The sequence below is a fragment of the Varroa destructor genome, unplaced genomic scaffold (assembly GCF_002443255.2).
Source record: "Varroa destructor unplaced genomic scaffold, Vdes_3.0 BEIS01000002.1, whole genome shotgun sequence".
NCBI lineage: Eukaryota > Metazoa > Arthropoda > Arachnida > Mesostigmata > Varroidae > Varroa > Varroa destructor.
Window position 1 is genome coordinate 3,928,237 of NW_019211455.1, and position 25,682 is coordinate 3,953,918.

Sequence of the window (25,682 nt, forward strand, 5' to 3'; positions counted from 1 at the left end):
GTGTTCAGACTGACGTTGTGTAAGAGATTGCGCTTGTTTGTGTGCGGCGTCTGTCGCTCCGTCTGTCTGTGCGCCTCGTCAGTAAATCGTAGATGTGAGTGAATGGGCGAGTGAGTCAGTAATGACAGCGGGGAGCGTTTGCGGAGCACTCAAGCTTTGCTGTACTGGCCCATAAAGGTGCAGTGCACTGTCAGAAGACCGGACGGAACGAGTCTGCGAGGCTAACCGTCATCACGGCCATAGTGGAGTTGCGTGTTGCCAGTGATACCAGCGGCTGGCGCTGCTGGAGCAGGTCTGGCAGAAAACAAGTTACCACTGTAATATAGCTAAAGCTGAAGGCGGTGTCAGTAGCAGTGTGAGTCCCGGAAACAACCATCACTTAACTGTGCTTCACTGTACTCACTGTAGACCCATTTATTTTTGTGTTTTACATGGTAGGGCAGCCAAAGCGGCAAAGAGCAACGCAACGATGGCCAAAACGAAGAAATAAGTGATTCGTGACGAGGTGTATCTGTAATGCAGTAAACTAGCTAGGGGAGAAAGGTGAAGAAGTTACGTGTCAGCATGAAAAACTAGATCAATGTAAAAGTAGTGGACAATAATAAGAACGCATTGGATAACTATTGTGACGAACTATTTATGTGAATCGATGAAAATAATAGCAACAGAACGTTCAGCACAAATTACTTTGATAAAAAGTAGAAACGTTCCTTTAAGAATAGAGGACCAACAAAGTTATCCACGGAAGTAGAAGAGCTTCAAGAAACGAATAGAGTGAAAATGGCGGTGTTACTGTCGCGGTTTCAGAAATGGATTGTCCACATTGTGGTTCTGCTATGTGGCCTCTCGTTAATTTCACTCCAAGGTGGCCTGTTACCAGGACCTAACGTCTGTATAAAGACGGTTACGAAGCGTCACAATGTTAGCCGGGCGGTCAAAGTTCCCTATGAAGTAAAAACGTACACGTTCTGCGTGCGCATTCGTTGCGACAAGACTCGAACCGAATATTTTGTCTCGTACCGCACGGTAAATAACTCAGATTTAGGCACATCCTAATATTATATATTACATCGCTTATACAATAAATACAAGCCTGTTACAAGTTGTCTTAACCTATTTGACTCACGCTTTCAACAGGAGAAAGTCATAGCACTTTTTAGTATTTGAATGTGTGTTGGCAACGTAATTAATGATTTCTGGTCGAAAATGTGCTTGTAGTTGTGCTACCCTCAGCACAAAACAAAAGAATTGATCAAACCTCACCCCGAGAACGTCTTTTTGGCATTTATTGTATTTTCAACGTTTCGTTGCACCGCGGGTTCGTTCCGCTACCGTAATTCGACCTGAGGCCCAAATAGAACCTGCATTTCTTTCGCCACGTCGAACTTGTAATGGCATATATCCAGCTATCTTGCATTAGGCGTATTGGTAGCAGCTAGAACGTAAAAAGTCTTAATCATAAAATCGGTAAAATCGTGACTTTTGTGCCATGGTTGTTTATTTTATAGTCAGCTATGTGCATACGTGTCCATACAAGAGGAAGCGAAAAAATCGAATGGGAATCTTGGCGCACTGTGGGAGCAGCAACCGGAAGATCGTCTTTGAACTATGTCCATCTGACTAGTCAGGAGACCAGCATGCTTATTATTCGTTGAAATAGTCGGTGATTATGAACGCACTGTTTTTGCTCAAGTACTGGTAAGGAGTGCGACTAAAAAATCACAAAGATAACAGTCTTGCCCGTGCCGTAGTGCTCATAGATGCCTTTGATCATGATCTCATGATGCCTTTAATTTGCGCGAGTTGTGACCTCAACTGTATGTGCTTCTTGCCTTGCTATTTAATTACGTCGGCATTATAAAATTCAAACAAAGACAGTTGACCAGCTTACAGCCCTAAGAACAGAAAAAAACCTAATCATTACTAAAAAAACAAAGACCATCTTAGAATTATCCGTGCTAGACATGCGCCTAAAAAAATTCGAAGCTGGCCTATGCCGTCGACAGGCGCAGATAGATTCACATCAACACTTACTGTTAATTACGTTGCATTTATTCACTAGAAGAAAACTAGTTGCCACATATGAGGTCAACATTTCTCAAAAGAAACACAAAACCTCTTTTCTAAACAGTTATCTAATTTTTAGTATTCGACAGTTCGACTAATGGCCTATAGATTGCGGACAACAAATGGGCCATTGTAGAACAACCATGCAACGTATGTACATATAATGCCGACTCAGATATATATCTAGTACAGGAGTCCACTAGCGATTTTTCTTTGAGGAACGAATAAAAAGCTTGAGCGTTAACGGTGTCAGTATCGAAACTTGTCCGCTTGTATTTGCCTTATGGTCGAAGTGACCGCAAATACATACGCAGGAAGATAGCAAAAGCCAAATGAGACGCGGTAACCAAGCATGGAACAGTTTAGAACAAAATGAGTGAATGGGCTTGCTAACTCTGTATGATGTGCGCGTCGGACACTTGTTAATACGCGCTAATGTATCTCTGGCAATTGCTTCTAATAATGACGAACGAATTGTCAAGTAGAAGCGTTACTATCTAGAAACAGCTAGTGTTTTCGAAAGTAATCGTTACGAGACAGTGAAGAAATGTCATACTGTAATCGACAGCTACAACCATACTTCGATATTAAGTTTCCTGGAGCAATCAAACGCCGACGAAGAGGCACTTCGCATAATTTCGAATCAATCCAAACAGTTCCAAACAGTACAAAGACATTTCAACATAACTCTTGCGGTAAAAAGGTATCAGATTATGAGAGAATTTTTAGCTGATTAATTATTGATAATTAGCTGATTTTTCGGTTCACTTCTGCAGCAAACACCTGGCGATATCGGTGTTGTCGTTCTGTTTAGTTCTAACTAGTAACCACAATCCATGTACATATACTAACGCTCAATAATTGTTCTCAGCATAGTCATCAGGAACGAAAATAACTCTTTATCTAGATGTGCGAACCGTAAATTTGTCTATAAATTATAAAGCGGTAGTTACAGGCACGTGGACACGACTGCAATAGCATGTGGCACCAAATGAATCGGACTCAACGCGATCGACAATATACTTACTACCTCTAGCAGAACAGACAAAAAAAATTAGATTTCTGTTTTGTTGTGGACGCAACTGACTCAGATTAAACAATCTTTAGAAAGTATACATATATATATATATATATATATATATACATATATATATATGGTGATGAATTGAACAAACATGTCGGCGACATTTTGACATATGTTAAAAGTGTCGTTTCTGATGATGCAAGATACGTTCTTAGTTTGGTAGTTTGGAGTTTCTGTCACGGAAGATTCACTGTCTTAATTTAAGAGCGGTGTGTAGCTGACTAGAAAATTGCTAATGATTGACTATTGATACGCGGAGATAATTTTCTATATGAAAAATCTTGATGTTTCGTTACAAGGTTAGTTTTTCTTAACTGTACGTTTTTTTTTTATAGTTCGATGCGACAGGTCCATTCATCTGTATCCATGTTGACCTGGGTACCGCACGATCAAATACGGCTTTCAAAACAAGAACTGGATCTCTTCAATGGCACGTTGCGTGCATAGTAAGCGGATTGTATGCTGATCCTTAGGATGGCACTCCAGTCTGTTAGCGCCTATCAAACGGTGTTTGCGAAATCCGACATAATAGCAATGGCGTAATATTGGTATCATTCGTTCAATCGAAGATATCTCTGTGTTGGAAGCCGGTGGCTCGTATGCAGTTAGATGACGTTTTAAACGAATTGAATGCTAGCCAACTTTGTTTCTAGATCAAACAAAGTACGCTAAACAATAACGTCAACCCGAAGCGGCATTTGTTTTGGTAGCAACTATGGTTCAAATCAAACAGGAGATCGGTTCCGCGATTTTTTAGCAAATTTAAAAAGAGGCACGTTAAGTTCTAGACTCAATCACTTCAAACAGCCGTATATGTACTCGATAAAAGACTGGCCACTTTTCCTGGAATAGCTATAACTGCTATTAAGGAATGGGGAGAAGGCAGATAATGTTCGCAATAATACGCGTTTTGGAACATCACCACCGGTTGAAGGGGGGACTCAGTTGATTGGCAAGCTCTACGACGAGGAGAGTTCATATGTTAACGATACGTCTAAAGTTGATCCTATAACTTTAGATGTATAGGAACTTAAATTAATCAACTTTACTTAATGTTCACCTAACTATTCACAGCGTTAGACTCTCAAAAGTAAACATTATGAGAGCACTGAGTGGAAGTATTCGATTTTGTTGACTGACAAATCGCACAGTCTCAAATATCGAACCAAATGAATGGTTTTACCCGTGTAGATAGTTTCATTTGCTATTCTGTGATTACGCAAGCTATGCTATGCTACGTTACGGCGCAGTAGGACAGCATCATCTGTGGAAAATTTTTTTAGCCGTTTTTTTCTATGCCGGCTTAATGTTCGATAATATGAGCAAATTGTATGTTTTGCAGAACGAAGGTTTTTTGCCAGCCAAGGCCTTCTTGTTTCTTATGACCTGTCAGGCTGCAGGCCATTTGGTACTTATGTGATGAATGGTACCGGGGAAAGCTGTCGCGGTAAACGTGCTTGAACTTTCAATGTTGGTGGAGACTGCCACTTATAGTTCTCGGAATCAGTTTCCGGATTCAATGGGCGAATTTGCAAATAAACTCATTAGACGTTATACGCCAGTAAATCACCATTTCAAGGTTAAGCCACACCCAGCAGAGGCAAATTGCGTAATGAGGTAGGGAACAATAAAGCGGAAAGAATATATACGCCTGCTATGGGGATTGAAGCACGTCATCTATCACAATAATGGGTACCACTCTAAATTTTACTGGCAATAAGTATAAACAATCTCTTACGATATCTAACATATGCACGTATCCGATATGTTGTTATTTAAGTTCTGAAAAAAACGTTCGTTCAAGCTGAAACTCCATCTAATAACACTTTTTGGTAAAATGCGTTGTAGCGTTTCACAATTAATTGTGTAAGCAATGTATTAGACCAAGAGATGCAGAGATATGCATAGGAACAGTACTAATGGTATAGAAAAAAAAGGGATTATAGTTAATGTTGGGGACGTAATACAATAAAGCTGGGTTTGCAGGCAGGTAAGTGGAAATAGGCAGAGAAAAGTTATAGAAGTGGATTTGCCTAAGGCAACTTTGCATAGTTAAAGGTATCCAGCGAAAACGCGACCACAACCGAAACAACAAATATGTTGAACGCTACAGAGTTAGTCTTGATGCCATGACTAGGTGGCTATCTCTTTTGTTATTATGGAAAAAGAGAAAATTATAGTCATCAATTCAAAAAGTCCTGTTTTTCTAACGTCTCATAGTAGTAGTAGTAGTAGCTTGCATTTCGTAACCGGTGCGCATCGCAACTGAAGATAGATAGCAGAAGAACCTTAAACCGTTTGGTGTTAGGTCATACTATGTAAACTTTAATTACTATCATCTGCAAGAAAAGTATCTGGCTTCGTAGCAGCGTAGAATGTAAATTAAAATTGGCTTTGCGAAAAAAAAGATTCTAAAATTAGAAACGACATTTTCCTTTTAAAGTGTCTTACGGTAGACAATATGGGGGCATAGTTATCTCACCACCACAATCGGAACGCTATCTACGGGTTTATTATCTTATACTGATATATTCCACAGGTTTGCTATTATATTATTTCGAGCGTTTAGAAGCTACGGGCCGAGCGCGGAGTACTGTGATCAAGGTATCGAAATGCCATCAAATCTGTCTATCGATATTTCATGCTTACAAACTGTCGGTATACCCATTTGGCTAACCTCTATGCTATCAGCTTTTCGGGCTGTTTGATAATGGCGCAGATTCTTCAAGTGGCAATAATGTGCGCATCGTAGATTTCGATTGTTGAGTCCTAACACGTAACCTTACGCTTTATCTGCACAAAGAGCTACTTGCTTTTGTGGCCTATCCTTCAGTTGTTCTGTTCGGGCATAAAAATAACTCAGTGCGATATTAATATGACGTCTTAATAATATAACTTTTTCACTAGTAGGTACCTAGGAAAACTAACAGATAACACACGGATGTGTGAACAACGTTCGGTAGTTTATATGCTGAGTGACCAAATATTAAGTGTAAATATCGATAGACTTTCGAAACCCACGACAATGTCTTGGGTAAAATCATCAACAAGCAATAATCGGATCAAAAAATGCTAGATAGTCTTAATAATAGAATATTTCTATTATAGTAGATAGCATTGAAAGTTTGTTACATTGCCCCAAAAAACTATTGCTGAGCATGGGTGCAGCAGTCTCTCATTAGATCTTAGGTGTTTCGTGCTGGGTGTTAGCCGTCTGATGGAGGGCACAATGGCGGTGCCGGACCCCAAACTCAAAGCGTTTAAAGATGCTGGCCGACCTGTGGAAAGTAAAGCAAGCGACACGAGAACGTGAACCAAACACGTTTTGATTTGTGTCGAAAGTATTATAATCCAAGGCAGTCTCTTAAGAACTGCACAGTGTTCTAATGAAAAAGAAAAAAACGAGTTCTTCTATAAACTCAAAATAATTTAGTACAGGATCGTAGGTAATGAAATCTGCTAGAAGATGGAAAAATAGCGTCTGGGCCGGAGAGCTATTATTATCGCTATTGCTATGATTAGAGTGGTAGTTATTTTTTTGTTATCGGCGAGGGTGGACTGATGTCGTCTTTATCGTGACGCGTGATTTCTCTAGAAGGGGAACCACAGCGCAAGTACACAAAGAAATGAAACTAGCTTTTTTGGTTGCTCGTAGCGTACAACGAACGAACGAACGAACGTTAGGACACGTAGCGCATGCACCCACGCTCTATAAATATTCTGTCTTCGGATCAACCCATCAAGGCTGAAGACCTCACGAACATATCAAGCAAATCAATTCTAAAGCGTACTAGTTTCTTAGTTGTAAACACTGAACGCTAAATTCGAAATTGGATTACGTAGATTTTGATATTCAGAATATCACCAACTGCTTTGAAATGCCCTTTCGCAAATGGTAAATTTAATAAGCGATAAACTACCGGTTAAAATGAGACGCTCATGTTGGTAACTCAAAAAGCTAACTACAAATTCATCTGCTTATCAAGTACCATCATGAACAGCTATCGTGCTGCCCCTTTACTATGAACAGATGCTATCGAATGTGGGAAAATAAACTTATTGCAACTTAAATTGCAGCTTCAAAGATGGCTGGTTCAATTACGTCTTTTAATACAACGATTACGATAATCGTACAACTGTTACACCACGAAGATCATGACTGGTTTCCTGGTTATACATAGTGCGTACGTAGAGCTGGGAAATGTTAAAGACTACTCAGATGAAACTGTCGGAATCCACCGTGATTGCCATTGGTCGGTAAGTATGAAAGCTATAAGCTAACCACGTTTTTAGGATCTTTGTCGTGGGTCCTCTCTCGGGAATCGTATTGTATGTATACTGTATGTTTATACAACAAGACATATAGTTTAGTAAAACTGTGTAGCTGCGGTCTAGCTTGGCGTTTATATTTAACATATATGACGATTCCAAGCGATACGTGGCAGCCAAGGGAAAACGCTTCCTTGACGGATGTGCGTTCACACCGAAGTGGGCGTACCCTGATCCTATGAATCGGATTAAGCACAATGTAGCATGGGTAACGCGCCAAACGTGACTTACAACAGGACATCGCCTCGTAACAGTACATGCTTCATATGCTTAACGTTCAACGATGACGTTTAATCATGTTGTTTGTATACGTTCATATCTTATAAACAGCATTGGTGATAATTATTCTAAAAGCGGTCGATCTTCGAAAACGTAATGCATAGTTTAGTGAACCCTTCGTCACATTTTTCATAAGAAATTCAATCGACATCGTTTTTAGAGCTTTATTTTACATACTGTGTATCGTCGGTCCATTCACAGCTAGCAAAACGAGATTAGAGCATTTTTCATTAGCTTTGAACGGTGTTGACTAACTTCTTGAGTAGAGGTATATCACCGTTGCTGCTACTGGTGCTGTTACTTGTTATGTCGCAGTGGCTGCCTGTTGTCAACTATTTTAGCGATTTATCAGGAGAACCATAATTTCTTAATAAAAAGAAACAATAGGATTTAACATCAAGACAGTGACTGCTATCTAGTGAGCTAATTAAAAGCAGACGTATTTGGTTGACATATAGTGGGCATTCAAGAGTAAAGACAAAATAGGTGACAAAATAGGTAAATCCAAGGTCTATTTGAACGTTTACTATTTAGGTGATTGTACCGAATGTCGACAAGTATTCACGTCCGTTACAATATGCCATTTTCGAATTTCGCATAGTGCCCACGAATTGTGGACGCCATTTGCAGTGGACTTTTAATTTATTGGACCCACCTAGTTGTAGCACAAATGAATCACATGAGCGACCCCACATAGACAAAATGGATACTTGCAATAATAGCTATGCCAGAACCTAAGCTAGCTACTCGGTAATCGGGCTTCACGAATATTGCTGGCAGCTCTGGTGCCTTCTTTTCGGGTTCGTTCCCACTCAGGGGTTAGCGATACACTTCGTGTCTACCGTTCGACCCCGAATTCTTAATCCCGCTCTGATATATGTGTATCTGTCCATACGACTGTGCTTTGAATTTCATGGATGATATATAGGTTAACTTCAGTGGAAATTGTGTCAGCATGACAATAGTTGTAGTATGTCGTTAGCCCTCAGATCTGATAGCGGAATGAGAGTCACTCGGGAAGATCTACCGGGAAGGTAAACATTGCTTATTAAAGAATCATTTTAGAGTTTTTTTTTTTTTTTTTTTATAATGATCATATTGGCTTCGTTTCTTTTTTGGAAGCTTTTATTCGAAATTTAATTACGGAAGCCACTCAGGTCGGTTCAAACTCTTGCCTTGGCCATATTTGAACCAACGACCGTGCAGAGCCCTTGGCTCGCTCCGGTACTATTTCTACTAAATTCAGTAACCGCGTGTTCTTAGTTCTGGCAAATAAACGCTATAATTTACTAATATCACTTCCAAGAGGCGAAGTTATCACATTTCTTTGGGTTTTCTTCATTAGGCTGCTGGATGACCCTTCAATGTGGTCTTCACGGCTGTGGACAACCTCACAAAAGCTATTCTATAACCCTCTTGCCTGGTTACTTTACAACTGTGTAGATGTTATAGCATTTTTGAAACTAAGTTATTGCCCTAAAGCAAGAACTAAAACGTGCTCATGTTGAACAATCATTTTCTTAATAAATACCCAAAATGTCTCATTGATCTTATTAAACATTTTCGGAATGAGTGGAATTTACTGTATATAGATGTAGTTAACCACCTGCTTTTATATATCAGTTATCGTTGTGCGGCAGTGCGCTCGTTCCCAGCGCCTACAAATGACCCGTTATGTTGGGTAAGATGTGCTCCTTACAACCTTTAAGGAGCACCATATAGTGGCTATTTACAATGAAGGTAGCAAGCAAGTTTGCAGTAGAAGCATTTTCTAGCAATCTTCTGCTTATTTGGTGAACTCGAAGCCAATTTAAGCAATTTTCTTTAATAAATAATATAAAATAAATTTAATTTAATGTTTTTTTTTTTGCAATTCTGCCAATACGCCTCTTTGATAAAACCGGAAGTGTGTTCAAGTCGGCGTTATTATGTCCAGCCTTATTGGACTATTGTTTAATAACGCTCTATAGATAGCCGCGACTTCAAATCTAGGCTTCCTGACGGCCCGCCGTGCTTATTCCGGAACAGGCTCCTATTTTCAACCAGCCAACCATATACTAATCAGCTTGTGTACGATTCTGATGGTCTTCCTGTGCACTTCCATCAAGCTGTGCATATTTACCCAACACTTTGTAGAATACGCACATAAATGCTGTAAATGATGCGATCACAATTTTGGAGAAAGTATGGTAGCTCGTTCGCACTAAGAATATGAACTTCGACCGAGAATTTGCCTCTATGGGCAATGTTTAGATCTTCTGTACCGTGAGCAAGTTAACGATCATTCATGCAGTTGATTGACTTTTTGCATCGGAAATAAAAAAAATTTTGTCAGAGAAAAATCGAAGATGACTTTCTAATTTATTCTTGAAATAATTGAGTGGCAGAGAACAACAATAAAATCTCTTAATTTTATAGTCTTCAAAAAGCATTCGTCGGACGTAAGACGCGCACTTAGGGGTCGTCGTGAACAATCCATGGTGTAGTGCGTGGATTTACATCAAATTTTTTCGTTATCGCCCTGATCGAGGTAGAGGGATCATTGTAAGTGCACTTTTGGAAGGCATCGATTAGTTCTCGTGTCCTTAATGTTTCTTCCTCTGGTATGAATTCCTTATCTGTATGATTTTGTGTGTGTGTGTATGTGTATGTGTTTATTTTATTTTATTGTATGTGTGTGTGGCGTGAATATTTTAATTATTTACGGTTTCTGTTCGAACCTGTATCGTTTAATGGAGTTTTTAAAGAATATGCATCAAAGCATGGGGGGGGCTGAACTTTAGATTTTTTATTGGCGCGATGTATACCGCTAAGAGTGTCGCGCTTTCGCAATGCAAAATTCACTTCTATGGTAGCCTCTCTCTATTAGCATCTGGGGCTAACTTAAGCTTTTCAATCAATCCAAGTTCATATTAAAGCGATGTTTTAGCATGTTAAACGATTGAATCGCTTCCGATATTCGGCTCACACAGGAATGGCCATATGATTAGGAGAAACTTCAAAATGATGCCAACAAGAAAAAACACACTAACTTTAATTACATTAATCTTGATTTAGTATAACATTAAAAATTTGACTTAAATACAACGTTCGTAGAGTGAGCTCCCGTGGCTCTGGTCACAACAGCTATTTGTTTCACTTAATTTTTTGGTTGGCCTGATCTTTGTTGTTTGAACGGTGACATGAGTATCTTCCCTAAGTTTGAATACGGGCCGCGAATTGTCGCCGACCGAGAATCTCATGTGAAGGGTTCACATCTTAAAAAGTGTGCGTCGCGTCATGGCCTTTTTTTTTTATGTAACAGCACAAGAAACAGCAATGTCGTAACTTATCGTTTCAAGTTTTGACATCCTTTAGTTTAGTTTATTCGCTTGGTACAAATGATTTTCAAAAAAAAACTCACTTTTTATTTATACTCGAAGGGTAATACAACGTAACAGGAGGATCGTTTGAGCTTGTAACGGACTTGTTTGAATATCCAGGCCAACTATTCGCTGAATTCGTGGTCACGTTAGCAGCTCTTCATTGTTTCAACGGTCTTCTTATCCAAGGGTTTGACTTATATAAGGGTTTGGCTAAATCGAAAATTTTAGGCTAACGTTATGGGCACCATTTTAGACTACATGAACGTTTTTCTTAAGAATAATAACATAGGAAATAAAAATAATCATAGTACAGGATTTCCATGCGATGCTTATAACCGTAGAGCTGGTTTCTGAACCGTGATTTCTGTCGTTTTTAGTTGATTATTACAATTATTAAAAAGAAATTGTGTATTATTTAATTTAAGCGGTTTAACAAATGGTTTCCTGTGTGCATCAGCTCGACGTTAAATCGTAAAATATCCGGATAGTTAACCTGTAATAGGCCAAAGATAATGTAGAGATCCCGGGAATGACTAACCCCCTATGAACGGTTCCGCTGCATTTTGAGAATGACTGTTTTTTTAAGGAAACGTATCATCTGTGTATATGCCACCATGTATATGCATACTGTGTATGATAGGCAACTGGCTCATAGGCAAAAGGTACGGCAGCAGGTTCAAGGTAAACTGTAAAATGCTGAGAGGTTTAAATACACTCTTTTGAATGCGAGAATAGCTTTCGGAATACAAAGTTGCAGTCAGCCTGATGCAATCGTTGCGCTCCATTTCCTTCAACAGGCTTACTCTGACAATATACTGAATGTAATGAAATTAGGTATATATCAGTGTTTAAATGTATACATTGACTTTTGGTTATGCACACAGGCAGGTGTTCTTGGCGCACTATATGCCTGCGCGTACTTAGGACATTGTATCATCTCCGAATGATAGAGATCATAAGTAACTCCAGCGTAGCTTCATTGTCTAAAAATAATGCTAACAATTTTAGCTAAAATGAGGGAATTTGGGATACCGTAAAGGTCGGCGTGACATAGGTTATGCAGCTATTATGGATACTTACAAGCTTACAAACTGTTCTGCTCACGTATTCGATAGGCATAAAATTAAAACATTTATTCCTTCATCACGCAGATCTGCGCAGATCGGACGCGACTTTGGCTGGCGCGTTAGGCTTTTTTCCAAAGTAATAAGAAAACCCAATGTGTATCTGTTCCATTGATTGTGGGCAACGCGACTCAGCTCCGGAGCTGGGGTTATTGTTCCTCTAAGTCTGCCCAGATTTTCCGGGAAAGAGTTTGATGAAATTGATTAGCAGAGAATACGGCCGCTGCGGTGCGAGCCCTATTTGCTTTCTTCGTTCGACAGGTGGCCTAGATAAACGGTCAAGGCGAGGGCGGAGCAAAGCTCTCAGGTCGAGCCTTAAAATATTCCTGAAGCTCAGCGTGTATTACCCTACAACATAGTTCATTCTCCAAGAAGCAAGCTACCTTCTATCTAGTTCTCATAAGTCATATACCAGCGAGCGCAGGACGACAGCACGTCTCTTGACTTATGTTAGGTTCTGCAGCATGTCGTACCGATTTGATAGACACAGACATAAAGACGCGTTCATCCCCGACCAACTTCATTGCTGGCAGCGTTAGACAGAACGGTCATACATCCATTTATAGGTGTCGCACAATCGCTGATCCACGCCACAACTGTGTTTGTTTACAAAATATAAATAAGTAACTTAGTCCGTTAATGGTTAATGTTAGCAATTGGTAAAGTACATATAGTATTTATATAAGTAAGATGCTTTTAAGCCTTAAGGCCCAATATTAATGAACTTATTGCCACTGTTCGGTGCGTTGTTTGGGTACTATATAAATTGGTTAGGTTTCGACAACATGAATTGTAGATCCGTTACGACCGCAGATGCAAGCGGGCATAGGTCATAATATGCACAATCTGAGGGAGGACGCATCGCAGTGTTTTCCGCATAGGCCATATCACTCAGATGCACTAACGACAAAATGTATAGAACATGTTACAGTTAGCTGTATATTTCGATTACGTATGGATTGTAGAAACGGAAATAAACGATTACTTTCAAGCAAAACGTACCTGTGGCAGCAGTGAATCAATATCGGTTAGGTGTTAAAATCAGGTTTGACAGCTCAATGAATGTGTGTTTATTAAAGATCTCAAAGGAAAGCTGCTACATAGCAGGGCAATTGTGAAGGGGCAATTTTTCAAGCATCTGACTAGCGGGCTATGTTTAGCAATTTTTTTTTTGGCAACAGGACAATTTATAATATGTTACTAGGAGAATGACGAATTGGCTCAGGTCAGGATTATTTCTAATCAGATTGGGTACACGGTGTAAAGAATCCGTACGAGGAGTTCGAATATTGAGAATCACAACTTTGGATTAGCCAGCTTGAGGTATTGCCAGAAAATGGCGTTTTATTTCCGATGGCTGGTAGAGTGTGTAATGATTCGAGTCAAAAGCAGAATTCAAAAATACAAAACAAGTAGTCCGTAGATTTAAGTTAACTTATCTTTATTCTATTGATTTGCTGCTGTTATGAAATGTTGCCACGAAGCACCCCATACTATTGGCCGTACCGCAATAAAGTTCCTTCAAGTTGAAGGCATGATAGGTTATTTTTTTGATGTACTTTGTGATAGTGAAGGCTTGTTGACGAAAAAGGGCTACTTGAACTGGATCATCTATGAATGATCTTAATGGAAGATATTGTTCATTTGTCCATTACTATATTGGTTGAAGGCCGACTATAGGCACATCTGGCAGCTCTGGGACTATATATTCCGTTGATAAAGCAAATAACGTATAGGAGAGACTAGAAAGGCGTGAAGTTCATACGAATGGAACAAAGGGTGGTAATAAACAATCGTAACAATAAACTATGCAGTCAAGAAGACACTTGTTTTGTGACTTGTGCAGAAGAAGATCGAAATCGATGTATATATATATATACATCAAGTTCGGTGCAGGAAAAGCTTGATCTAAGCTCATTAAACATCCAGCATTTCACAGATGAGTAGTGCTCCTTTCTTCAAGTTACCGAAGTGCTGAGTATCATGCGGCAACTTGAAAGCTGTTACTGTCATGCTTGCTCGATGAGCTGAAGTACACAAACGTATTTGTGGCTAAGGACCATCATTAACTAATATATTCAAGGTAACTTTAGCTCAAGTTGAGACACTTTTGTTACTTTTCACAGTGGTTTGCGCGGCCGATTATCGAAGTGGTTAGCTACGGCGGTATGTGAAGAAAGCGACATCTTGCATAGGGCCAGAAGATAGTCCCTCTACTGGCAAATACACGAAATCAATTTGGTAGAAGCCAGATCTGTCAACGAACAGAAGAAGAAGAAGAAGAAGACGTTATGTTGCTGGTGTAATGGCTGGCGCTTCTATGAACCTTGATCAAACGATCCGCAGAAGACGGAGCGACTTCGAATGTCTGATTGCGCCTTTTTGGCGTTTGTGAGGGTGAACAAAAATCGACAGCTTCAAGTAGACAGCGAAAAAGACTGGCAGTTATCTGCTGTTTCTTAACTCTGTCATTGTGTATGCCGGTAGAAGCGTTAACACAGAAAACCCAGCGGCATGGCGTAAGCAACCTAACCGATGGAAAAATATGCGGATGCGAGCCAACAGGAAGTATGAACTGAGGAAAAGATGTTGACGACATACTGGGCTAAAAAAAAAAAAAAAAGTTATTGCGTTTAGTCATTCGATGAAACCTTAATAATTAACCGGTGTTTGAAGTGACCTATCGACCAATATGAAGAATGAGCTTAATTGCTGATAAGGATCTGAGCCGCTTTTAATGAATGTCCCTAAAAGGCTATACGGCTTGCTACGTTTGTAAATGTGGTTTACCATTCTAGAGCCAACGAATGAAATACTCGTCATTGTGAGATTAATTATTCATATTTAGCTAAGTTTCCAACAGTCTGCTCTTATGATGTGGCGCGATCACTTATGGCTTTATTCGAGATTATAATCTGTCTCCGAAAAAGAAGCTCCTCTGCAGACATTCCACCTTTGTTTTGAAGTCCGGTAGAACCTTGTTGTTTTTATTATCACTGTCCTTACCAAGGACAAACATCGATGATTTCACTATTAATGAGGTGCGGAATAACCCTCCTACCGTTTCCTGAGGCAGCAAATGCGCTTGCGCCTACATTAACAATGAAAGTAGTAGCATAAATAACCTACCTTTAGGCAAATGTACGGCTGATTTGTCAACTACTTTCTGAATAGATCGGACATACCGGAGAGCAGGTGGCCCGGTGAAATGAATATGGCTCCTTTCGTTCGCTCTAGCACACCGACTAACCCATATGCAGAATGAATTCAACGTAGTTTCATGTTGACCCACCGTCTAACGATTTGATTCATGATCCTATGACCATTAGCCACAAGTAAAGCGACGGACTACGATATAGCTTGAATATGTTTATAGTGCAGGGTGACATTACAAGAAGATCACTGATGATCGGTCGCATATTTGTGAACGGGATCGAATTTTGCTAGCGTAAATGAAACACTTTTTTAAAACCAACTTATCATTTCTTAGACCAGACCAGACCAAACTCTTGCAAAAACGGACCTCGCCGACGATACCAAATTAATGAATAAAAGATTTATGCGTAAAAATCAAGAGTTATTTTATTGCAATATAAGCAGTCATCGCAAACGAAAGCTAAAAAGCAACACCTAATACCAATTGAATATCAGCAGGAATTATTCAAGTGCGGTGTGTTTATCTTGTTTTGCAGGTGGAGGAGAACTACACCGTCCGAGAGAATCATTGTTGTAACGGCTATCAAGTATCACTTGATGGCAAGTCTTGTGTGCCCACCTGCGATCCGCCCTGCCTAAATGGCCACTGCACCGGTCCAAACACCTGCAAATGCCCCAAGGGCTACGGTGGGCTGCAATGTGAAATCAACTGCCCGGAGAATCTGTGGGGACCATCATGCGACCACGAGTGCCCATGCAAAAATGGTGCATCGTGCGACCCACTTACTGGTACCTGCACTTGTCAACCCGGCTGGATGGGAAGCGATTGCAACACATCCTGTCCAAATAAGAAATTTGGCCACGACTGTATGCAGACCTGCAAATGCAAGAACGGTGCTGATTGTGATCCCGTGTCTGGTGCATGCCGATGTACGGCGGGCTACCGCGGTCCCCTTTGTCTAGAGAAGTGTCAACAGGGAACTCACGGTGAAGACTGCAGTAACACGTGTCAATGTCAAAACGGTGCCGATTGTCACGCAGTGACGGGCAAGTGCATATGTAAGCCCGGCTGGACGGGCGAAGTGTGCGCCAATAAATGCCCCCAAGGCTTTCATGGAGTAGACTGTAAGGAACGCTGTCCCTGTTACAACAATGCGGATTGTGACCATGAAACAGGGAAGTGCCTCTGCTCGCCAGGCTATATTGGAAACTACTGTGAAGACACTTGTCCGACTGGCTATTGGGGTCAGAACTGCTCGAAGCCGTGTGACTGCCAAAATGGAGCAACGTGCGACAGCGTCAGTGGAAACTGTGTGTGTCCAGAAGGCTACGCTGGTGAAAAGTGCGAGGAACGTAGCTGTCCTGATGGCTATTTTGGAGAAAAGTGCGATCAAATGTGCCAGTGTAATAGCAACAACACTGAACATTGCCATTCGATCACAGGCAAATGCACCTGCAAGCCTGGTTGGTACGAGTCAATCTGCGAACGCAGCTGCCCTCACCAAAAGTACGGAGAGGACTGCTCTAAATCATGCGATTGTAACGACTCTTCGTGCGATCCCATTACGGGAAAATGCATTTGCGAGCCAGGCGTTGTTGGTAAGCATTGCAACGAGACGTGCCCTGAAGGTCGATTCGGTCAGACCTGCGAACATAAATGCAATTGTTTGGGGGGTTCCGATTGTCATAAAGTATCTGGAGCTTGCGTTTGCCAAAATGGAACGTACGGTGTCGCCTGCCAGTTGAAATGCCCGGCCGGAAAGTACGGCACAGTCTGCTCTCAGACATGCCTTTGTGACCATGGGGGTGATTGCAATCCGGTGACTGGAGAATGTCGTTGTCAGCCTGGCTACCGGGGGACCCACTGTGAGCAAAAATGTCCGGATGGATACTACGGCCACGAGTGCAGACACCTCTGCCACTGTGAACGGGCAAACACTGTGGGCTGCGATAACGTTAGTGGGGCATGCAAATGCAAAGGCGGTTGGAATGGGGCTCGCTGTGAAACCCGCTGTGAACAGGGTCTTTACGGCGAGAACTGCGACAAGATATGTGAATGTCAACGAAACTCTCACTGCGAGCAAACAAGTGGCGACTGCTATTGCCAACGTGGGTACACAGGTGAACGATGTGAGACTCCTTGCGCTTTTGGTAAATTTGGGTTCAATTGCAACCAGGACTGTCCAAAGTGTCTCAACGCTAAACCAGGATGCAATCATGTAACCGGAAAATGCGAATGCTTACCGGGGTGGACTGGCGCTCTATGTGAGAAACCTTGTCCTGAAGGCACGTTCGGCGAGAACTGCAACGAGATCTGCAAGTGTAACAAGCGTGGGGATTGCGATCCCATAAATGGGACGTGCTTATGCGGACCTGGTTGGCTCGGCACCAACTGCAATGATCCGTGTCCTGATGGTTTCTTTGGTGTAGGCTGTCGCCAACGATGCAGTTGCCGCAATGATGCCAAATGTCGGGCCACAGACGGCGTCTGCATCTGCCGCCCTGGTTGGACTGGGAGCCTATGCTCTGCAGGATGTCAGAATGACATGTACGGTGATGGCTGCAGCGAGCCATGCAAGTGTCGTGACGATACGGAGGTATGCCTGCCAACTCTTGGCTGTGTTTGTCGAATCGGTGAGACGAACCAGCAGTGCGTACAACGACCACAGGCCGATTCGTACACAAGTGATCACAGCGAATCCGGACAATTCGGCACTGTGACGGCTATCATTCTACTGTTGCTCATAGCTCTGGCAGTGCTCTACATCGCTTTCTACTATAGACGAGTGGTCAAAAATCTCAAGCTGCAGTTAGCAGTTCACTACGAACCACAAGAACGTAATGGGCAGGATTGTGGCAATCAGTCGTCGTTCCATAATCCGATGTACGACTTTGCACCAACGCCGCAGAAGCATCCCGAATCGTCGGTTAAGGTTCTCAGTAAGGGCCTGATAGTTACTTTACCAAAGCAAATGAACTGGGAAAACGAGAAAATAGCACAATTCGATAAAATGAAGCCGTCTTGCAGCAGCTCAGTAGCGCTTGAGGACAAAATAAAGCAGGCCGATCTCGTAGCTGATGAGTACCAGAAGCGCAACGATCTCGACTATCGGCCAAACATCTACCAGGATATCGAGGATATCAAAATGGGCAGCAAAGAACCTCTCTACTCAGAACCCAGCCCGAAAATTCACAATGATGGTTTCGAGGGAAATGACAACGGTAACTCCTGGCTTCCGCCGCCCAGCATCCCGGCTCCCGTCGCCACTCTTCCAAATCTGAGTACCCTACCAACGAACACAGCCAATTTTGGCTTCGTGGCTTTGGGGGGGACAGCGACCATGACCTCACCGAACCCTATCACCGCGCCAAGCACCGCCACCTCGGCGTTGAACAATCCGTTCGCTACGTCGCCGCTGCCGCGGGACGAAAAAGAGCTACTCAACGTCACGCCGCTGCCGGCGCAGGATGTCAGCTCATTGACATTTAGAGATCGGCGTGTTTCAGCCAGCGGAAGTGGAAGCAGTTCGGGCAATGAAAGCGCGAGCCCCGCGTACGATCACCTGGATAGAAATCCCCCCCGGACAGACGTTCATCCCGGATATCACCAGATGTGTAACGGAAATGGAAATAACAAATAGGTAAGTTAAAGTGTAAAAAAAAATGTTTGGTCGGTACAGCGTCGGTGCAATAATGTTACCACACAAATTGGGTAGATATCCATATAAGAAGAGAACACGTGGGTTCTATATCTTTAGTTTCTAGGTTTAAGCACCTAATCAATGCAACGCTCATATGCACATTAGTCAGAATACAAGCGGTGCCTTTGTGCCCACCCAGCGTATTTACGTACCAAGTTTTTCCATTTTCGAGCTTGTATTTTTGTATAAGTTTTCACTCGTTGTATTTACTTCAATTGGTTAGTCTACATAGCCTCTACCGTGCCTTTTTCCTTGTATTATGGTACAAAACACATTTTGATGCTAAGCAGTAACGAGTTAAAGTAATGCGTATTCTGGTTTAAAAGCAACTAGCGACACTTCTTCCTTTGCGGTAAGTGCCCTTGATATTGCAGTAAGCGCCGCCCTGACCACCTCCACTCACCAATGGCATCTTTTTCCACTTTTTTGCCAGCTTCATTACTTTCTCAGCGGATCTCAAACACATTTCGATAATGGACGGAATCGCCAGGCTAGCGACAAAATGAAGACTCTGCAAATGAAGGAGAAGTAGACAATTAATTTGTACCAAGGCGACCGCCTCGGTCGCTGCCCGTTTTGGATCGGGACGAATGGACTTTGGAAGTTTGGAGGCCTGTTTTAATAGTGCTTTTCTCCCGTTTCTTGATTGGTTGGCCGTTTGGCTTATTCACTTCAACGTGGTTAAGTGAATTGGAGCCTTTCCAGAGAGTTTTCTATTTCTTGCCACATTGCGCCCCAGTTTGCCATGTAAGTATGTCCCTTGCCCCGGAACATCAACACACAGAGAAAGAGTAAACGGTCGCGGTGGCGCCCTTCGTGTCGCTCGAGTCGGTTAGATGTCTGGCGTTCCCTATCTTATCTCAGCTTGGCTCGATGTCGCTAACCCTACCATCGGAAATTATTTCGGCGCTACAGCGGTGGTGTTTTAAGCTAATAAGGGTACTGGCAGCGATGAGTTCTTGGGAGCACAGCAACGTGCGAAATAAGTAACAACTAAATGTCACAAAGATGTACCGTTACGTCTGCTGATCTTAGAGTAACTGCAGCTGCTTGGCCAGCACAGACCGCCAGTTTTTATCACAATCGATGGGAGCGCAACGAGGAAAGACACAGATACGAGTATAGCTGCCTGCTTTTTTACTCGATAAATGATATGAATCTTCTAATAACAATGAAGAGCAAGAAGAAAGCTGGACGTCGTGACTACAGCAGAACGCCAACAGCGACGACAAAGAAGCCAGCCAGCCAGCCAGCCATCCAAGGATAGCAGACCATCAACGCGAGTAAGGAACCCACTCGAAGACCAGATCCGTAGTGGGGCAGCACTCGGTCCAAGGCATGGCCGCATATCGAGAGAGGCCAGGTTGTCGCTGACAGAAAGAAAGGACGCTGGAGAAGAGCTGACTGGTCAATGCAACTGCAACTAACAGACAACGCAGGCCGAATAGTAGAGGAGGACAATATTGCAATAATATGGCACGCAGAGGGGATTTAAGCTGAATGATCGGGATTAGCGTTTCTTTGATTAAAGCTGCCAACGATGGTCGAATGACTAAGGCTGTTTTTTTTCTCTGTTTAACTGGTTAGCAAATGCGCGGGGCAAAGCTGTAGCAAATAGATGCTTACACAATAACCAGCAAATTAAATTCTTTTATACATATATATACATAAACGTATCTCAATCTGCTCAGTCAGTTTTTTTATCCTGTGCGCGCATCTGTTTCGACGTGTATGGATAAATGAATTAGCTAATTCCTGTTTTTTGTTTCGTTGACTTCCCCAGCAGACGCCTGCTGTATTCCCAAGTAACGAAAAAAAAACTCGAAAGAAAACACTCTAGTGTCAGAAAAAGAGTTGAAAGAAAGCTTGAGGAGAAAAGCCTTGGAATATTCGTATGGTAAAATCTGCCCTGCGACAAGCGATTGTCCTATCTGTATGGTTATTTCTTCTATATGGAACATTTCTTCAAGACAAGAACGTTATGTGCCTACGTAAATGTTAGCCAGCTATTCATAATTGCTACCTATAGACACAATTTACAGCATGGCGCACCGTGATTCTCTTAGCCTATTGGCGCACATGTTACCGTTGCATAAAAAGGGCCTTCTAGCAACAGAAGCTAACAGACAACTCTGGCAAAGTTGTCTGCCGTTTATTTTGCCATTAATCGTCACCAAATCGTAGACCCCAATGAGGCAATTTGCGTACATGTATGTACATCATGATCAACTCGGTTTTAGCATGATTTCTCTAAAGCAATGTATTGTGGAGGCCGCTAACGGGAAAAATCGAGACCGAGTATGAAACAGACGTTTCCTGTTGGCGAGTGCTACTGACGGCGGCTGGTGATGCCCAGACGATTATTTGTATCATGTCAAAATAAGTTGATCAAAACGTTTTCTAATCCATCTAACTAAAGCTCGCTTCCCTCACAGTTCCTGATTCGTCTGCCTATACGCGACGTCTGATTCCCATTGTTCAAATGCAATCAAATTATATGGCACACTTTTACTATCGGCATATCGCAGTGGCTAGTTTATAATTATCCAGATCGCGAAATGGCAAGAGTCAAGATCTCACTACTAAGGCTATATATTTTTCAGATACTTCTTCATTAGGCTATAGATAGATAAATATATAGAACAAAGCAGCCGCGAGCAGTACAACCAGGACTTCAGACCAATGATCTGTTCGAAGACTACGAGAGTTAGTCAAGATGAGTAAATAGCTAAAAAAATAAATCAGTAAGTAGATAGTAATAGTATAATACTTATGACGTTTACTTTATTGAAAGCCGACTAATAAAGAAGCGATCAATATAGAAACATTTCATCAGTAACATTTTGTCTTTGAAAGGACACGTATTTCGTCTAGCCAAAGTATCATTTGCCCTGAATAAAACCTAGCAGCCAGATTTTGTTCGTACGATTTTTCCCTTGACTACCTAACAGTGTCAGCTATTAATGGACGAAACGCGATTGCTCAGGGAGATTCACGCATCCCTATCTACATGATGTATGTAAATGCCGGTGGGCAAGCGATAAGACCCCTTTCCCATGAGAAAAAATAATGGCAACTTCAATGTCTATCCGATGGCCAAATCAGGTTTTGCAGCCAAGTCTCATTCGGTAATAAAATGCTCGCCTCATAATCTTTTCCAGCTAAATGTATAGTTGCGACTACTGCAATGAATGCGCGATTCGTAAATGAGTTGTGAACCAGATGACTCATGAGTTTTTTTTACCTTCGTCCTCTTGCGTTACAAACGTTGAACGTCGAGCGGCCTCGAACACGAGAAATGATGCAGTTTGTGTGATGATACAATGGCATCATGTTGGTCAGCATTCGGTGCCTTTGGTTACCTTAGCGTCACGGTCAGCTTTCAATTGGCACTATTACCGTAGTTAAGAAGATTAGTCTATTGTTGTTTCTGGGTGCTATGCTATGCTGCCTTTCTATGCATCATTGCTTGATATTGTAACTTTGGAGGAGAGTACCTCGATTGGTTCGTTATACAATCGATTATGTTGACTAACGGTGTTATGCGTACGTAAGGAAAAACATTATTTATGAATATTATTAGGTTTGTTAGCTGTTTGATCGCGGTAAACTTAGATACCCGAGAGGTAGTTTTGTTTCTCACGAAGAAATCCGATGAAGCTGGCTACTGTGTGAAGTTCGATTCAGACATTTTATAGATTTTCATATAGTAGCTAAGTTTCATCAATGGAATCTTTTTAATAGTACAATCTTTTTTTCTGCCTGTGTTTCCCTAGCCATTTCAGTTATTCAATAGAAACGATGATTGTCGCCGGAGTTTTTCTATTCTTGCAAGCGACCCGTTGTAAGAGTTCGTTGCAGAACGCCAAGGCCCCCTTGGCGACATCGGAGCCGATCAAAACAAGTTATCGTTGAGATGCGTCGCCCATTGACATCGGCGGCGTTCCCCTCGGAACATCATCCGTGCACACACATCGAAGTATTTAGATAATTGCAGCATAACAGTACATATGGACTGAAGGGAAGATAGCTAAAAGAAAGAAAGAAAGCAATCTCTATGTGATACAATGAGAATAAAATGACGTATACACAAAGGTGGTGAAATAAACATATCATTTGTTAGCTATAAAAAAAAAACAAAAAAAAAAAGAGAGCAAAGGAAGTCGCTATGCACTTAACTCTCTATCGACGCTGTCGGTATACCGTCAACACCTTCTAGATTGCTATTCAAGCTAGGCAAGATTTCTATTTTGATTTATGCAGTGTTCAAAGGTAGTTCAGGTATCTACAGGAAAACATTAAATCACTTGGATTTCTACTGTCACCAAATGGGATTATTGCATTTTTCTACATATTTTTTAGTTAATTCTACTACTACAGCCTTGTGTGAATATCGTAAAAGTAATCCTGAGCAATTTGCAAGTGGAAGGCGTGAATGAAATGCGTATCTAGAAGAAGTTTTTACAGAATAGCTAGAAAAGCTGAGAAGAAAATGAACGACATTATATGTTGGAAGGAAAAACCTGATATGATAAATACGTTGATACTGCGAACGTTTTCATAATGCTAGGAATCAGGCAAGAGGACACCCTGTACACAAATAATTTCGACTACTCCAATGAACTGACCGTTGTCTCTTGGACAGAGATGTTCGAAAAAGCTACAGGGCTGAGTACTGGCCACAGCAAAAGAAAGGCAATATCGTTTCTTAGCGTTATTACGGGTCAGTTCTAGAAATAACTTCCTCCTATATGTGTAGGACCCTTGTTTTCCACCTGGACTGGTAAAAGCCTCTTGTCTGTGTACACAGCCACTCACTGATGAGTTCAGATCATAAAAATCACTAGGTCTTTTTCCACGTAGCGAAAAAGAGACCGTTGTATTGAACAGTTGCATATGATAATATGCACACCACATGGGCGCATTTACTTATGTATATGGTCGTGCCAAAAAGGTAGCTGATTATTCCCTACGTGCAGATAAAGCAGACAAACTTTTCCCATGACTGAGAAGTCAAACGCCTGCGGACGGCCAAATCAGTAATAGTTTAGTAAGCATTCTGTAGGTACCTCTTTTTTGTTAGCGGTAAAATGCTTACAGGACACAAGTGTTAATTTAGGCTAAACAGTAACTAAATAATCGACGGCCGATTGGGCTCCGATTAGTTTTTCAGCAGGATCAATCGTATTGGACAAAAAAAAAAGATTATAATGTTACGAGCAAGAAATATTAAAAAAAAAAACCAATCGAACCGAAAGAATTGTCTTACTCAAACGTATTACAACAACCCAAACGAAGAATAAGTAATTTCTGTAAGATAATATACATAATAAAAATACTGCTATATTATCTGTACATACCAAAAAATATGAAACTAGATAAATGAAATAAAGTATATTTTCACCATAACCATTAGGTGCTTTTTATCGTTTCTGATGGAACCAAAAGTAAATCTAACATACCGCGTATTTTGTCATACGTTCATGTTAAACTATTGTTCCCGCAGTTAAAGAGAGGAGGTATGCAACTTTACATTGGAAAGCGTTATTTCCTAGGCATAACTAACTTAAATAGGATTTTACCACGCCAAAACGTGACGTAGAATTAAGCCGTAAATGTATCACTCATTTCAGATGTTTCCCACGTAAATAATTCCAGTTTGACGTCCGGAATCGTCGTCAGGCAGTGGCCAAAGTAGCCGATATGCACAGCCTATCAACGTCAAATTAGCAAAAAGCTAAGAAGTACCTACCGGCAGCAATAACTTTAAACGCAATTTATACAGGTTCCTGTACATATATATATATATATATATGGTATGCAAAGTTTGGTGGACCGTTTGTCGTAGCTAACGTGCGTCCATTCGCTATTTTTGAAGTTAGAAAAAAAAGCCAGTTTTTTCAGGGGCAAACAGAGAACTCAGTGGAAGCAAACGTTTTTATCATTTAAGAGGCAATAAGCTATTCTACAATGTCTAGGCACCTGGCGAAATGGCAATGTTTCTTGAACAAGCTTCCTGAGTTAAATAGACAATTACCTACACGCCAATGGGCCTACAGAAGAAGCAGAAGCAGGTCGAGACAACCCACGACCTAAAAAACTAGCACGGAGTTTGGAAGAAATTCGGTAGAGCTAAAGAGTGCATTTTTTTTTGGTCGTTTTATTTCGATCAGCGCGTTAGCGAAAAAAAAACTCATGTGAGTAGGGATACCGCTATTGCCCACGAAAACCTCAACTGCAAGTCACATATCATAAAAGTTCGGAAATTGCTCCCTGAGGAAAATAAAATCAAAAAGACAATTCACCCACAAATGAAATAACCGGTCGTCTTCGATACCTTTTTGATAAGCAAGTGCTTGCCATTGTTGTAAAAAAAGGTCGACGGTGAAAATGTTCGCTGACTTACTCACAATCGAGAGAATGTGCCCCTTGTAAACTTCCGGTCCATGCTCATGTTCCGAGTGCGGCGTACCATTAAAACCGTCGGGCCACTCTATTTTTCCAAAACGCGCATTGTTAAACTACGTTTTACGAACTATTGTACGGGCTCAGATAGTCAAAATATCTTACGAAAAGC

The 25,682-nt window shown here is 41.4% G+C and overlaps 1 protein-coding gene across 1 annotated transcript; it reads left to right on the forward strand.

Moving 5' to 3' along the window:
- On the forward strand, window positions 1–24,514 carry LOC147757267 (uncharacterized). The gene is made up of 3 exons (XM_022790960.2): window positions 1–1,026; window positions 15,941–19,045; window positions 22,882–24,514. The coding sequence occupies exons 1-2, from the start codon at window positions 781–783 to the stop codon at window positions 19,043–19,045; spliced, it is 3,351 nt and encodes a 1,116-aa protein (XP_022646695.1). The 5' UTR covers window positions 1–780; the 3' UTR covers window positions 22,882–24,514.
- The last annotated feature ends 1,168 nt before the right edge of the window (window positions 24,515–25,682 follow it).

Coding starts and splice junctions, on each gene's coding strand:
- LOC147757267 (XM_022790960.2), top strand. CDS start 781: ATGGCGGTGTTACTGTCGCGGTTTCAGAAATGGATTGTCCACATTGTG. Junction 1,027..15,940: donor ATTTTGTCTCGTACCGCACG/GTAAATAACTCA, acceptor CTTGTTTTGCAG/GTGGAGGAGAACTACACCGT.